The sequence below is a fragment of the Natator depressus genome, chromosome 1 (assembly GCF_965152275.1).
Source record: "Natator depressus isolate rNatDep1 chromosome 1, rNatDep2.hap1, whole genome shotgun sequence".
NCBI lineage: Eukaryota > Metazoa > Chordata > Testudines > Cheloniidae > Natator > Natator depressus.
Window position 1 is genome coordinate 278,871,029 of NC_134234.1, and position 16,632 is coordinate 278,887,660.

At 38.2% G+C, this 16,632-nt stretch overlaps 1 protein-coding gene across 8 annotated transcripts in view; it reads left to right on the forward strand.

Moving 5' to 3' along the window:
- Nucleotides 1-16,632, forward strand: part of OSBPL8 (oxysterol binding protein like 8) — a 193,954-nt gene that overhangs the window by 171,981 nt on the left and 5,341 nt on the right. For all 8 annotated transcript variants that reach the window (XM_074942004.1, XM_074942007.1, XM_074942008.1 and 5 more), the window contains 9 exons: nucleotides 1,947-2,043; nucleotides 2,620-2,718; nucleotides 4,346-4,443; nucleotides 5,144-5,233; nucleotides 11,520-11,656; nucleotides 12,097-12,282; nucleotides 13,627-13,714; nucleotides 14,119-14,224; nucleotides 14,908-15,013. In XM_074942004.1, coding sequence (XP_074798105.1) covers nucleotides 1,947-2,043; nucleotides 2,620-2,718; nucleotides 4,346-4,443; nucleotides 5,144-5,233; nucleotides 11,520-11,656; nucleotides 12,097-12,282; nucleotides 13,627-13,714; nucleotides 14,119-14,224; nucleotides 14,908-15,013 — 1,007 coding nt within the window. The remainder of the gene's footprint in view (nucleotides 1-1,946; nucleotides 2,044-2,619; nucleotides 2,719-4,345; nucleotides 4,444-5,143; nucleotides 5,234-11,519; nucleotides 11,657-12,096; nucleotides 12,283-13,626; nucleotides 13,715-14,118; nucleotides 14,225-14,907; nucleotides 15,014-16,632) is intronic.

A 16,632-nucleotide genomic window follows, 5' to 3' on the forward strand; every position in this document is an offset into this window, starting at 1 on the left:
TCCTGCTGCCTTGTAGAGTCTGAGGCTACATTAACAACAATGAGTTAACCCTTGCGGGCTCAGGCAATTGCTAGTTTATCATTTAGCAGTAAGGTATTCCCTAGGAAATAGCCCACCCTCTGACTTCACTGCCTCAACCAAACTTCACAATCATCCTCGCTGTGTACGAGTATTAAATTGTTTGTTTAAAACTTGTGTGTGTGTGTGTGTGTGTATATATATATGTATATATATGTATATATAAAAAATTTAAAAAAAAAAATTTTCCCTGGAACCTAACCCCCCCTATTTACATTAATTCTTATGGGGAAATTGGATTCACTTAACATCGTTTCACGTAAAGTCGCATTTTTCAGGAACATAACTACAACGTTAAGCGAGGAGTTACTGTAACAATATTCTGTGTAGTCATAGTTACCCCAATTTGGCAAGGTACTTAACATTTCTGAGTAGTCCCAGGGCTCCTTAATACTGGCTCAGTATCTTGCTGAATCTGAACCAGTATTTAAGAAATGATTTGATGTCTTTGTGTATTTGCTTAGCGGAATGGCTGCTACATGAATTACTAAGTGTCTGAACACTACATCAAGAGCAGATGCTGATTTTGGGAGTGGAGGGACAAAGTTTTACTCATTCAAATAATAGTGTTTCTTAGGCCATCTTCTCAGGGAAGTCAGTGTTAGTCTCCTACAGGGGCTCTGCGGCAGTATCATGGAGGAGAAAAAGGGTTATTCACCAGCAATAAGTTTTGTCTGTGAATGTAATACTGTCATGTTGATCCTCTGTCTCAGAGCCAAGCCACAAATAATGTTTCTAAAGGCACAGAGGGGAACTAAGGGATGGGTAGAAGAACTGGTATATTTGTACCCTTGACCTATGGACTGTTGGGATTGAGGAATTGTGCACATATTCCTACCTGCTACTCAAAAATATTTCCTTGGCCATGTGGGTAGGCACCCATCTTTTACAGTGGGGCTGTAGCGAGACACTACTATTAAGTAACCTCTAGTCTACTAGTTTCTCTTTCTGAAAAATAAAAATAACATGGCAGCTAGCTCTGGAACTTGGCAGAGGAGGCAGTAAAACAACTGCAGTCAGTAGGCCAGGAAAATCCAAGCATATGGTACTTCTGGTCCAAGCTGAGGTGGAAAACCTGGGAATTAGGACACTCCGACCAGGCAAATGCATGCTTCCAGCTAGCGAGACAATTCATGTGTTCTAGGGTTTGAGATTAATTATTAAAGGATAGTGGTGCTTGCAAGGGACAAACAGTGCTAAGTACGTGAAAAGTATACAGGAAGGTCTGCAGGCAACCTTGATCTTTAATGGTACTCTGGATTTTTACTAGACATAGGTGGTTATACAAGAGATTTCTTAAAGATAATATTTGAGACACTTATTTTTGTAATAGTCTATCATTTGAAGTTTTCTAGTTACATCTTGGATTCAGTAAGGATGTTGACTTTGTTTGATCAGAGTATATCTTTAAATATGTCTTGACTTCTGTCTATAAAAATTTCCTATAGATGGCTTTCTTTGGATTTTAAATCATGGGCACTTTTGATACGTGCTTTCTGTAGCTTACTTAGGGCTTGTCTACACTACCCGCCGGATCGGCGGGCTGCGATTGATCCAACGGGGTTCGATTTATCACGTCTAGTCTAGACGTGATAAATCAACCGTTGAGCGCTCTCCCGTCGACTCCGGTACTCCACCAGAACGAGGAGCGTAAACGGAGTCAACAGGAGAGCGTCAGCTGTCGACTTACAGCTGTGAAGACACCGTGGTAAGTAGATCTAAGTACATCAACTTCAGCTATGCTATTCATGCAGCTGAAGTTACATAACTTAGATTGACCCCGTGCGGTAGTGTAGATGAGTCCTTATTAGAACAAGAATTATTGCAACACTTCAACTGCTTGTGTTCAACTTTGTTGCATTCAACAGGTGTCTCATCACCCCCCAGTATCTGCCTTCTATGTCAGCAACCGAAAGGATGGATTTTGCCTTAGTGGTAGTATCCTGGCCAAATCCAAGTTCTATGGTAAATTCTTTATGCTTTTTTATATACAGTGGAGACCCGATTATCCAATCTAATAGGGACCAGATCGGATAACCAAAAATCCAGATAAACCAGAGAATGGGTGGCTGGGACTCCCACTGCAAGCCCTGGGTGGCTAGTGGTTTGGTAAATATGGAGTGACAGATAATGGAGGCTCGGTTAAACTGGGTTCTACTGTATTATTACACAAGGAATCCATAAAAAGTTGGAAATGCAATTAGATGTTTTTATTAAATAAATGCAAGGAGTGCCTAAAATTCTAAGGATTATTTAAACAAAGAAACAGTGCTTTAAAAACTTTATTTACAAACCATTAAGAATCAAGTCACTTATTGGCATCTCCTTCTTCCAAATAGAAGTGCTCTATTAATGGCTTTGGTATAGATGCTATATTTTGTAAAGGGGATGCTCTAGAGCATACGGGCTTCAGTATAAGGACAGAATGCAACAGAGGATGACCCAGTCTCTCTAATCTATTGCTCACTTACTGGGAAATGCTGCCTATTGCCCATTGGCTTTGAAAAATACATAGTGTAATTTGGTTTCCTTGTCTTTCAGGGAATTCATTATCTGCCATATTGGATGGAGACGGTCGACTAATGTTCCTAAATAGGGGAGAAGATTATGTAATGACCATGCCATATGCACATTGTAAAGGTAGATTTTTCCCCTTATTCAGAAGGTGGAAATGTTACAAAATTAGATGTTATCATAAGCTGTGGATAGGCTTGAGTTAGAGAGAACCTACTCTAAAGTGAAGTTGTCTGAACACACAAAACATTATTATATGCAGGTTCTTCCAGACCTGACGAAGAGCTCTCTGTGGCTCGAAAGCTTTCTCTCTCAGCAGCAGAAGTTGGTCCAATAAAAGATATTAACTCATTCACCTTGTCTCTCATGCATAACATTGACGGTTCTCTAATTCTATGCTTCCACATCTGTTAATAGAGCAAATAAATCTGTGTGGAGGGGCTCCTAGTTAGTGCTGTATTTTTGTTGTGGTAAATTTTGAAGAAAATCATGTGACTTTAATGACAAAAATATATAAAGCCACCTGCAATTGCAGTAAAAGTAATTAATGAAGTCAAGGGCTTGGGCCTATTTTTTTTTTTAAGGAACAAACCAATCAAACTGCACCATTGCTTCCTCCTGGAGATCTTAATATTTTAAACCAGTTTTCAAAAAGGGGTACCTAATTACTATTCTGCTTTTTACCCTCTTCTAGATTTTATTTCTTAACTTGGTCTTATCAGGGAACATAAGAAATTATACTTCTTACCCAACCATATGTACAAAAATGTGCTCACACACCATCTTAATTCAGCCAGATTTCACTTCATTCTTTCACTGTTAAACCAGACCTTGAGCTTGTGATCACAAGATACACTGCAGTGCAGCACTGGAGCAGGGGGAGGGAGCGGATGCTGTTCTTCAGCTTAAATATTGAACTGGTGGTTTAGCTGCCTAGCTGGAAGTAAAAGATCCCTTTGAGACTCCCCAAAATAGTTGAGGATGAACCATTTGTCATGGCTACATTGTCAATTAATTTAAAAATGTCGGTGTTCCATTAGTGAATGTCAAAAAGTCTAATAGCCAAGGGTGTATATATGATATGAGTACAGTGGGCTATTTATTGTCCATTTGCCTGTAATCGTTTCACTCTCTGGGAAGTGAGTGTTTTTTATGAAGCTATTTGGACAGGTGCTGGGTGTTGTGGTGATGAGAAACAGTACAAAACACTTACATTCAAATGGGACTAATTTTAATCCAATTTGCTGTTTATTCCAATACATATATTCTCTGGCAGAGACTGGACAAGTGTCTGCCCCAAATGCTGCCACTTCCATGTAAAACGTTGCATTGTAGCCGAATAGTGTAAACAGAATTAGCTCCAGTTAGCTGGATTTTGGAAAGCTTAGCTATGCTCGTCTCACTTCTTTCCAGATTTTTTTAAAATTTATTTCATGCCAGAAAGGGAAGACCTTTTGTGTAGTTCTGTGACAAACAGATATAAAATATATTATGTAATGTACCAGCATCCACAGAGTAAAGGGCTGCACATACTCATGATTAGGAGACATCCCCTGAAGAGAAGATAAACTGGCTCTCTTGGCTATCCCTTTTTCTACCTGGCACCAATAAACATTCATTCTAAGGGTTTTGGTTTTTTTTACAAGAATTTAGTGCTGGTGTGTATGTTGCTCAGTTATCAATAAAAAGCAACTGGGCATTATAGGGGAATTCTGTTTGCATGTTATGTAACACAAGTTATGTTTTCCTGCAGGAATTCTTTATGGCACAATGACTTTAGAGCTTGGGGGAACTGTCAACATTGCATGTGAGAAAACTGGATACAGTGCAACAATTGAATTCAAACTAAAGGTAAGAGGGCTCTGTATGTGGGCACAAGGGGAATTAAGAAAAACGGATGTAGCTCTTACCAGGTCACTATTCAGATTTTCAAAGTTGGTATTGATTTAACTCTTTTCTTGGAAAATGTATAGTTTCTTTATGCTAATTGCTGTATATCAAGCTATGTTAATCAAACTAATCACAACAAAGTGACTGTAGTACTAAAAGGAACAGCATCATTAATATCTACATTGATCATTAGGTAGAATACTCTTCTGGGTCCAAAGGTCAGGAATTGGGCCCTTTGCTGGGACTTGGGCCCTGACCTTAGCAGTGCACCATCACACTGATACAGTGCTGTTAGACTCATCCAACGGATGACACTTTGGTTTAAATATCTCAAAACCCTTTCTCTCTGTCCAGGTAAAATTCAAGGGTTGTCCGACCCTCTTTAGATCAGTCAGGGATCATGTCATGTTTTGACCAGTAGTCCTTATGTTAATAAAACTGTTTCAGCATAGCTTTTGAGAAATGATGGGATGACTGAACAAGATGTCATGGGCTCAGCTTTAACCCTTGGATTAAATAGCCATGCTATGGGTTATTTTAAAGTAATTTTGGCTGTTACACCAGAGATTTCGTAATTATATGTTTTTGTCCTAATGTTTGACTTTGCTAATTTTTTTAGTGAGAGATAATGTTAGAGTATTTTTCTTTTTTTGTTTTGTAGCCATTTTTGGGCAACAATGACAGTGTTAATCAAATATCAGGGAAAATTAAACTGGGCAAAGAAGTTCTGGCTACTTTGGAGGGCCATTGGGTAAGTAGTGAATGTGTCTATAAAATAAACTATTCCTGTTTTGCTAGTAATGACAAGTAAATAGCACTTTCCCTTCAAATTTGTTTTAAATTCACCTACATATAAAGCTACTTCATTCTGGCTGTAAACACTGGCACTTAAAAAGATGCAGCTCATGATAATAGATATCTTACTATATACTCAGCTCTCAGGAATGACTCTGGAATCTAGATAATGCTGATTTTAAATGACCCTCTTGTTTTCGTTACTTTATGTACTCCTGAAAGGTGCAGAGTTGGATGAAAAGGGTGGCAGTGCATTTGTGAGTGACATACAGTGTTCATGGGGGAAAAAAAAATCAGTGGCATATATGGCACGTACACAAAGACATAATATATATCCATATATAATGGAATACAAACTAAGGGAACTAAAATGGGGGTGGGAGCGGAAAGGGAATTGAGGTAAGAGCCTGGCATGGAGTGGCATGGGGACTCTGAAAGGAGAAACTGAGGCAGACACAACTGTTGTGCTGTGGCCTGCTGCAGGAGGGCGCTCCAGACAGGGTCATCCTATCACAGATAGCTAGTAGGGACTCTGGTAAGTGGTCAGCTTTCAAAAAATATATATGGGCTGTCAAATGACTAAAAAAAATACTCGCAATTAATGGCAAGATTAAAAAGAGTTGTGATTAATTGCAGTTTTAATTGCACTGTTAATAATAGAATACCAATTTTAATTTATTATAAATATTTTGGATGTTTTTCTACATTTTCAAATATACTGATTTCGGTTACAACACATAATACAAAGTGTACAGTGCTCACTTTATATTACCGTATATACTCGTTCATAAGCTGAATATTTTTCGTAAAAAAGTGACGCATCAAAGAGCGGGGGTCGGCTTATAAACGGGTCTACACCAAAATTTGATGATTTTAAACTCTATGAAATCATTGAATTGAATATCTAATACGTTGTCGTTTTGTTTACCTGGAGCCACTTCCCACAGCTCCCATTGGCTCGGAATGGCAAACTGCGGCCACTGGGAACTGAGGAGCTCTGTGCCTGCGAACACTCCAGGTAAACAAAATGTCCCGACCCGCCAGTGGCTTACCCTGATGGGCCGGGAGCTGAAGTTTGCCAACCCCTGAAATATAGGGTCGGCTTATCAAAGGGTCATACAGTTTTTACCATCTTTACTTATCCATCTTGGGGGGGTCGGCTTATAAACGAATCGGCTTTTGATCAAGTATATACGGTACTATTTTTTATTACAAATATTTGCTGTGTAAAAAATGATAAACGAAATAATATTTTTCGGTTCACCTCATACAAGTACTTTGCTTGATCCGTGGTCTTATAGTGATCGTGAAACCCTGTAAGCATACTCTGTCGTGACTGGCAGAATTCATTTGCTATTGGTGGGTTATTTGTAGCACAAGAACTGGATGCGAAAGCACATAGGCGGTACTGCAGACTTGGTATTGAAACCAGCTACAGATAACTGTCTTTTTATCCAGAGAACCATCCAGAAGTTTTTTACAAATAAACTTCCTATTCAAAAGACCTGACCTTCTGCTGCTTTGCGCCGTTAATTTTTGCTGATATTTAATCACTCCAGATCATGAGAACACAGTAGAACTGTGCCAGTGTCCACTAAATGATGAAGTACAGTATGTGAAGAGGGTCAGAACAAAGGTGTGCGATTAATTCTTGTGGGGAAAAAAAATGCATTGATTTTGTTTTGTGTTAATCGCTTTCGTTAACTGGATTTGACAGCCATAAAAAAATAATTTGTAATTTGCACTTTCATGATAAAGAGATTGCACTACAGTATTTGTATGAGATTAATTGAAAAATACTGTTTATTTTGTTTCTTTTTCACAGTGCAAATATTTGTAACAAAAACTAATAATATAAATTAAGCACTGTACATTGTATTCATAAACTAGGGAAATGCAACCAAATGGAGCTACCATAAGGTGGGTGCAAAACTGGTTGGGAAACCGTTCCCAGAGAGTAGTTTTCAGTGGTTCACAGTCAAGCTGGGAAGGGCATAACCAATGGGGTCCCTCAGGGATCAGTTCTGGGTCCAGTTCTGTTCAATATCTTCATTAATGATTTAGATAATGGCATAGAGAGTACACTTATAAAGTTTGTGGACGATACCAAGCTGGGAGGGGTTGGAGGACAGGATTAAAATTCAAAATGATCTGGACAAACTAGAGAAATGGTCTGAAGTAAATAGGATGAAATTCAATAATCACAAATGCAAAGTACTCCAGTTAGGAAGGAGCAATCAGTTGCACACACAAAAAATGGGAAATGACTGCCTAGGAAGGTGTACTGCGGAACGGGATCTGAGGGTCATAGTGGACCACAAGATTAAATATGAGTCAACAGTGTAACGCTGTTGCAAAAAAGCGAACATCATTCTGGGATGTATTAGCAGGAGTGTTGTAAGCAAGACACGAGAAGTAATTCTTCCGCTCTACTCCTTGCTGATTAGGCCTCAACTGGGGTATTGTGTCCAGTTCTAGGCGCCACATTCAGGAAAGATGTGAACAAATTGGAGAAAGTCCAGAGAAGAGCAACAAAAATGATTAAAGGTCTAGAAAACATGACCTATGAGGGAAGATTGAAAGAATTGGCTTTGTTTAGTCTGGAGAAGAGAAGATGGAGAGGGGACATAACAGTTTTTAAGCACATAAAAGTTTGTTACAAGGAGGAAGGAGAAGAATTGTTCTTCTGAACCTCCGAGGATAGGACAAGAAGCAATGGGCGTAACTTGTAGCAAGGGAGGTTTAGGTTGGACATTAGGAAAAATTTCCTAACTGTCAGCGTGGTTAAGCACTGGAATAAATTTTCTAGGGAGGTTGTGGAATCTCCATCATTAGAGAGTTTTAAGAGTAGGTTAGACAAACACCGGTCAGGAATGGTATAGATAATACTTAGTCCTGCCATGAGTACAGTGGACTAAATTAGGTGACCTCTTGAGGACCCTTCTAGTCTTATGATTCTGTGTTGTAATTGAAATCAGTATATTTGAAAATGTAGAAAAACATCCAAAATATTTATAATAAATTTAAATTGGTATTCTATTATTGTTTAACAGTGCAATTAATCACGACTATTTTTTAATCGAGTTCATTTGTTTTGCTTTATAGCTTGTGTTAACTGCGATTAATTGACGGCCCTATATGTACAAAATATACACACACATATATAATATTATGTATATATTATAAAATTAATCTAGTTGCGTGGTTTTGTACAGTGATTCTAGTATTTTATTTCTAAAGGGATTGGAATAATTATTTTTAAAAGTTATTTGCAAAGCCACTGTATATAATTTTAAAAAACCACTTACCCAAAGTCCTGTGGGCCACTTGTACATTAATGTAATGTAATGGCTGTAACTTCGTAGGTGGATTTCTTCTGCAACATCAAAAGAATATGGCTTTGGGAAAGCTCAGATGAGAGGTGGGAAGGAAATCCCAGGAGCTTCTAAACTAAAAATAGGACAAATGCTCTTCTAGTCTTGTCCTTTTGGACATTAGCACATACCAGTGTCTTTTATTTAAGAAATAATATTTGCAGTTCACCATTTAAAATTCCAAACTTTGTCTAAACCAACAGAGTATCTAATTTTTTTCAGCTTAACATAATTTTTCTTTTCATTTAGATATTCAAAACTGCTTAACTACCTATTGTAGAGTATAAGGCTTAATCTTAAACGAGTACAGGATCTGTCGCACGGCCCTGTTAGGTAGCTTAAACCTACATTTTAGGCTTAATGGGTTTTCAAGTGTGTGTATTACAGGATTATAGGCGTCCAAAATATTAATATGAAAAATGTTTTCATTTTTTAAAACTGAACTGAGAACAGTTTTTTGAGAGGTAAGTGGGGATTTAAAATATTCCTCTACTGTGTTGAGAACACAATAACATTATGTCAACATATTAGTACCAGATAGTGACAAGTGACAAGATTTTTAGTCTCCCCAGTCAAAATACAAAAATTAAAGACAGCATAAATATTGCAAAATAAACTAGATGTTTAAAATACTAAGTTCTAGTGCAATAATCTATGGTAGTGCTAAAACCTAATATGAAACTTTTTCAAATCTCTTATGTAGATCTTAAAGGGTACAAGGCACAATCTTCATTTAATGCCTAAAGTATAACTTTTTAAGAGTTTTTTAAAAAAAACCTCTAATATTTGAAGAGCTCTTTTTTTAATACCACACAGTTTTTTCAAACAATTCATCACAAGATTGCTTGGTCCAGGCAGCTGGAAAGGAGGAGATTGCATACTTGGGATTTTTGTGTACTGCAAGATGCTCTTCAATGTTACCCATCAAAATTTTTTTTAATTATTAACCAAAACTCTGTACAAAAGTAGCATGTGCTCAGACTACTTATTCTTCTTTATAATAAATGTTCTAGCTTCTCTAAAATACAGAATTTAACGCACAAAAATAATCCAACCTTCCACAATGCTATAAAAACAGTCCCAAACTCATCAGAAACAAATAACGCTAAGCAGAACCCAGCTGCACCCCATTCTCTGAGAGCAAGTCTATGAATAAATAGATAAGTTCAGGTCAAAACTGTAGAGAATAGGGGAAATATCTGTATTATTTTTTTATGAATATCTCTCGTTCCTTAGCGTACCTGCTTGAGTCATAATCAAAGTCTCCCCCAGAAACTCAGAAAGTAACATAGGCCAAAATGTATGCTGAGATTTTTGCATTATCCTGACACAGATCTGCTCTGAAGAATGCAGACAATCGGGTCTGAATCTGAACAGTTTTCCAATAAACAGATTTTAAAGCAAAAACTGCCATAGTTCTAAACGTTCTACTGCAGGGGTGGACAAACTTTTTGCCCGAGGGCCACATATGAGTATGGAAATTGTATGGCGGGCCATGAATGGTCACAAAATTGGGGTTGGGGTGCAGGAGGGGGTGAGGGCTCTGTCTTGGGGTGCAGGCTCTGCAGTGGGGCCAGAAATTAGGAGTTCAGGGTGCAGGAGGGGGCTCTGGTCTGGGGCAGGGGGTTGGGGCACGGGGGGGATGAGGGCTCTAGGTGGGGGTGCAGGCTCTGGGGATGAGAGCTTTGGGATGCAGGAGGGTGCTCCAGGCTGGGACCGAGGGGTTCGGAGGGCGGGAGGGGGATCAGGGCTGGGGCAGGGGATTGGGGTGCAGGCTCTGGGCAGTGCTTACCGCAAGCAGCTCCCAGAAGCAGTGGCATGTCCCTCCTATGGGGAGGCGTGGCCAGGCAGCTCTGCGTGCTGCCCTTTCCGCCAGCACTGCCTCTGCAGCTCCCATTGGCTGCGGTTTCTGGCCAATGGGAGCTGCGGGGGCACCGGCAATGTTCCGAGCCCCCTGGTTGCCCCTGCACATAAGAGCCAGAGGGGGGGACATGCCGCTCCTTCTGGGAGCCGCACGGAGCCACGCCACGCTCCCCGGTTGGAGCGGGGTAAGCCTCAGATCCTGCTCCTCGGCGGGAGCTCGAGAGCCAGATTAAAACATCTGAAGGGCCGGCTGCAGCCCGTGGGCCATAGTTTCTCCATCCCTGTTCTACTGTCTGAATTCAAGCTGAGACAATCTGAATTCATCAAACTTTATACTAATCAGGACAGTCACCCTGCTTGAGAACTCTTTGACATTAGAGTCTCTTCCATCACATCACAACTACTGCATATGATTTCAAGAACTCTTCATGCTTCTGCCAGTGAGATTCAAAATATGATCTCTACCACTGGTGTTTTAGCCTCATTCCTTTCCACTTCCTTGGTAACAATCAAATACTTCAAATACTAATATTTATAAGTAGAAAAGTAGAAAATCCCTTAAATCAGTTTCTTTGAAATTTAAATAGTCCTGTCAAGTCAAATTTATCCCTAAATGTAGCTTTTTGTAGGAATGTGCTTTTACATAATTTAATAATATTAAAAATGTTTCCATAAACTTATTTTCCAATCAAAAGTTTAACAAGACATGTGGCAGTGAAATATACTGCAGCATTGTGCTATGTAGTGCATTAGAACCTGACTGAAATTGCCTCATACATTTAATAATCTAAGTTAGTAGGAGTAGCAGAGACAAGGAAATCTGGTTTTGAGCTATGACTTTTGAGCATTCCCAGCCAGGTGTGTCAAAAGGGAATAACAAAGTCTTCATTTGCAAAACAGTTCTGTATCCAGGGTCTCTGTTCCTCAGATTTGTTCTCGCTGGCTTTATTTAAGGCTGCTACAGTTTTTGGTAACTAAAGTCATTAAAAATGTTGAACTTTATAGGACAGTGAAATTATTATTAGCGACAAAAAGACAGATGTTTCAGAGACCTTCTGGAATCCAACATCTGAGATCAAGCAGCGCAGATTAACAAGATACACAGTGAAATTTGATGAGCAAGATGGCTTTGAGTCGGAGAAGTAAGTTCATGAACTATTAGCTCCTGGTCTTTTAGTTAATTACATAAAAGAGAGTATATATGCTGTTTGACAAATAAAATATGGAAGAGAGCGTGACCTACTGTTAAAGCATAAGATTTAGAGATGGTGATCTGGATTTTAATTCTGATTATCCTGAAAGCTTATTTTTGTGAATCTGAGCAAGTCACTTACCTTCTCTGTGCTTCAGATTCCCAGTCTGTAAAATGGAGAGAAATAACACCTTTAAATGCAACCTTACTTACAGAAGTTCCAATGTAGGAAAATGTAAATAAAATAAAACTAGCAAACACAATAATGCAGTAAATAGTAACTTTATAAATTGATCATCAATCTCATTTTACCTCTGTCAAAGCAATATTTGTAGTTATTTCTGTCATCCTGATTTTGATTCTTTCACCCTTATTACATTACTTTGCTAGACTTTGGCAACAGGTGACTCGAGCTATAACCAACAAAGATCAGACAGAAGCTACTAATGAGAAATGTGTTCTGGAGGATGCTCAGAGAAAAGCAGCCAAAGAAAGGAAACTGAAGGGTGAAGAGTGGACCTGCAAACTGTTTGAACAGGATTCAATCACAGGAGAATGGCACTACAAATATGCAGAGTGAGTGGTGGAGTGTTTTGCTTACAGTTTAAACTATTCTACATATTTAAAGGAGTTGTTACGTAGAGAAAACTTGTTTTATGTGTCAGGATTGAAAGAACATGAAAATGTGGATGAGTCCACACTTGTCCAAGTGGTATTGAGTAGTCTTATATCTCTATTCACCTAAAGCCATTTCCACACTACAACATTAAACTTAATGTATAAACTTGCATGGGGTTGGCTTTGGATGTAGTTAGTGTCCACAAAAAGACATGGCTGATGCTCAGTTAAGTAACTGTACCGGAAAGTAGTAATTTGCTGCTAATAGAGGGTCAGACTGACTCTTGTTTTTTCTTCTTACAACTAGTTCAGCGTGCTTTTTAGACAAGACCCCCTACTTGGGTCCACACAGCTCTGTTCTCCTGACAAGTGTGACACACACTGAATAGCTCACTGTTAAAGGCTTATGTTGGTACTATGCATCAGAAGGTGGAGGTGTAACTCTGCAAGTATACAAACAAATGTGAAACTTGAGTCCAGTCTTGGCACTGATCCACATCCTCAGTTCCCACTGACTTCCAAGCAGTTCAGCAAGAAGAGCAATGGCAGAATTGAGCCTTTTACCAGTAGCAGTTACCACAGGATCAGCATGCAAAGGCTTCTGTTCCTTTTTCAATTGAAATATTAATTTGTACTAAGAAGGGGGAAAAGTAAAATATTGAGGGATATTATACCCATATAAGAATGTAGTAGGCCTGAAATCAATGTTATATCTAGCTTTGTGCTGACAGTTGGTTCCAGAGCTATATACCTTACTGTAAACTCTATCATACATAACAGATTTTCACAACTGACAAAAATAGCCTTGAAACTTTCTACACTCCATATAAACCAGTGTTTTTCCTTGTCGTGCACTTTCAAAGAGACAAAGCAACAAGATTTTTCTTCCCCGGTTCCAGAATGTGGTATGTTTATGTAACATGTCAGGAAATCTTTACATATCTCAGCCTTAGGTACTGGCATAACAAAAAGGCTATCAAAATTGAGTGATACTCTGGCAGGTATTCTCAATAGCCAGGGTAGGGATTGACCTGTGCATGGAGTCTGAGTTATCATATCATCTTTGGGTGTATAGTCCCTCCAAGTCCGAGCTGAGGCACATCAGCAGGGTAATATGAGGAGGCTTACATCACTTATGCCTGTTCTCTACTCATCTTGTGGGGAGTTCTGAATCTTTTGAATGTCATACTGGCACCTTTCTCTCAAAATATTTGCTTGAAAGCTTTCCTCAACTTAACACAAAAATGAAAATGCCTCTGATTTGTTATACAGTAACACTGTGTTCATTCTGCTTCTGTGTAGAACCAGACCATGGGATCCACTGAATGATATGATACAGTTTGAAAAAGATGGTGCCATCCAAACAAAAGTCAGGCATCGGACACCAATGGTACGTTCTGGCTTTGTAATTGTTCTCAATAAACAGTGAGGTCAGACACTTGCAAACGTCAAGTTATAAATCTAGAATTCACCAAAGCACTAGCGTGGTTCTTCACCCATGTCCTACAAAGGTGTAGTCCAGTCAGCCCCAGCCTGTCACTCTCCTGCTGTTCGCTATGTAGAAAAACTGACATAATTGGATAGGTATTGAAAGTTATGTTACCTTAATTCCACTTACAAAAAACATCACACTTGTTTTAATTAATCTAATGTAAACCCTCCAAAACCTCTAGGATATCGTTTTCAAATATTAACTCAGGCTTCTAACACACAGCCATTATTATAATAAACCAACAGCTTTTTCACCAGAACGTTTGATTCTGTGCAGATAAGTATTTCGGTTGTGAATTGCAGGTTAGTGTTCCAAAAATAAAACGAAAGCCAACCAGTCAGTCGAAGAAAGGAGAGTGTGGATTCTCTTCCCCAGAACCTGATAACCAGGACTCCTCGGGAAGCGAAGGTAGGATAAGCTGCATCTGTTCAGCAAATTGTATTGTTTTTCTGTTCAGTTAGACTGAGCACTGCTACAGTACAGTCATGCATTTACTTTCCTATTCTTTATTATCCCAAGATATTTGTGGTATAAAATAACTATTGGAATATGATAAGTTACAGTACTAGTGCATTACTGTGTGTCTTCATAGAAAGACAAAAAATGCATAGCGCAAGAAAAGCAGGTAGCCCATGGTATTAGTAGTGAGATATCTAAAACTTTCTTACATTTTATAAATGTAGGGCTGTAATTTAAGTAGGCTTTACTACTTTATATAGTTAGTATTTGTGGTACAACTACTGTGTTCGTTCACTTGTTAAAAAAAAAAAAAAGGATTAGTCTCTATATTAAGAAAGCAGTTGTTTAAATATATAGCTCATTAGGTTTATATAACAATGAAATGTGTGTAAATAATTGTTGGCACTGTTTATAATCTTAAAACTTCTATACTCAGTTGAAAAAGATTAAACATTTCAGTTGTGGATTTCCTGTGATATAAGTGACTGGAACAAAGCTTTCAGCAGGACCTCAAATTGGACAATTTCACCTAACTGTGTTTTCTAAATAGTTTTATCGTAGGATTAAAGGAGTTTAGATTTGGATAAATTAGTAATTCTAACCAATTGCATCTGTCTGGCATATCTTCATAGCACAACTACTAAAGCATAATACAAGAATCAGAAAGAAGGGGGCAGACCTTGGTGAACTACAAAGTGCCATTGAATCTATAAAAGAAACACAAGAAGACATTAAGAGGTAGTATTCGATGATAATATTTTAAAATATATTTTAGCGTATCAGGCTTGTTCTGCTTAAAATAAGTTAGGAATATAAACTGTTCTTATTAAACTTTCACATTCCTGGTTTAAATATAAATACATCAAAACAGAACCTTCTGCTGAAAAATGGACGTTGATTGTTCTTGTTGTCATTAATTCTGCTTTGTATAATGTACTCTGGAGTAGGTCAAAGAAAATGATATTGCTGCTCTAACAAGCCTGATTACTTCGTCTCGGATTCAGAAACTGGGTAGATACAGTGGTTAATGCAGATCAACGTCACTGTATGTTTGTCAAATTACAAGTAGGTTTACTGGAAATAAATACCATGGGAATTCCATATATAGCACAAATGTTGGGTCACTGTATTTTGTTAGTATTCCCATTGTTTTCTGGAGTTGTTTTTTTTTAAAGTTTCTACCCCTTCCTTATGTGAACCAATGCAGTGTTGTTTTTATGATACTGCAGAGGGATTTTGCCTAATTCTTATCATTAGCATATTAACTATGAAACCAAAGGATGACCCTTTAAATGTCAGTATGTTTACTAAAATAACCAATAGTGAAATAGTTAAGATAGTGCTTGAGAGGCCAACTTCATGCATCTCATTGCATGATTGGGTCCTAAATGTCCAAACAAATATTGAGTTTTACTTACTTGTTGGACTTCAGTGTAAAGCTATTGCAGGAAGGGGAAGGCAAAAGCTCTCCGGGGATTTGAAGTTTACTCAGGGAGAGACGATATGGAGATAGCTTAATTTAAGTGGGAATGAAAGAGCTCAAGGAGGGAGAGGGATTTAAAGAACGATAACAAAAATAAAAAAATAAACTGAAATAGTCATTTCTTTAAAGCTACTTATTAGCAGCTAACTTACTACTATGGTTGCCAATTTTGGTTAGATGCATTCCTGGAGGTTTCATCACATGGCATAATCTTTCATTAAAAATTCATCTTTAATTCCTGGAGACTCCGTGACAATTCTGGTGGGTTAGCAACCCTATTTACTACACAGTTCACCTAGAATTGTCATGTGTGTTGAAGAAATGTACTTAAATTTCCACAGATTTTTTAATTTTTCTGCCAAGTCAAGGGAACGACCTCATTATTCTATTGATCCTAGTTACAAAGGTTTTTTAATTTTTAATTTTAAACATTAAATTTTACCTCTATTCATAAATTATAAATACCCCTTTTATATAATGTGTTTCTTGGCTGCAAAAGAGAAATTCCGTAGATTCGATGCTGAAGAATTAACCTGATCTTAATTGCCTTCACACTACACAGCTGCATATTGGTAACTGGAAGATTATTGATTTTCAGTTGTGATATGCAGGCGTTTGAAATATGTTGTACATCAAAATAAAGTTACAGACTGCTTTGCGGATGTTGGGATTAAAACAGTTGTGTTTTTCTAATAGTTTGTGTATGTATTACTTTGAGATTGACATTCTTTTTCTTTCTGCTACCTTCAATAGCCAACTACAAAACAGGATTTGCATTATTTAACTCAGGGGTCAGCAACCTTTGGCACTCGGCCCATCAGGGTAATCCGCTGGCGGGCCACGAGACATTTTGTTTACATTGACTGCCCACTGT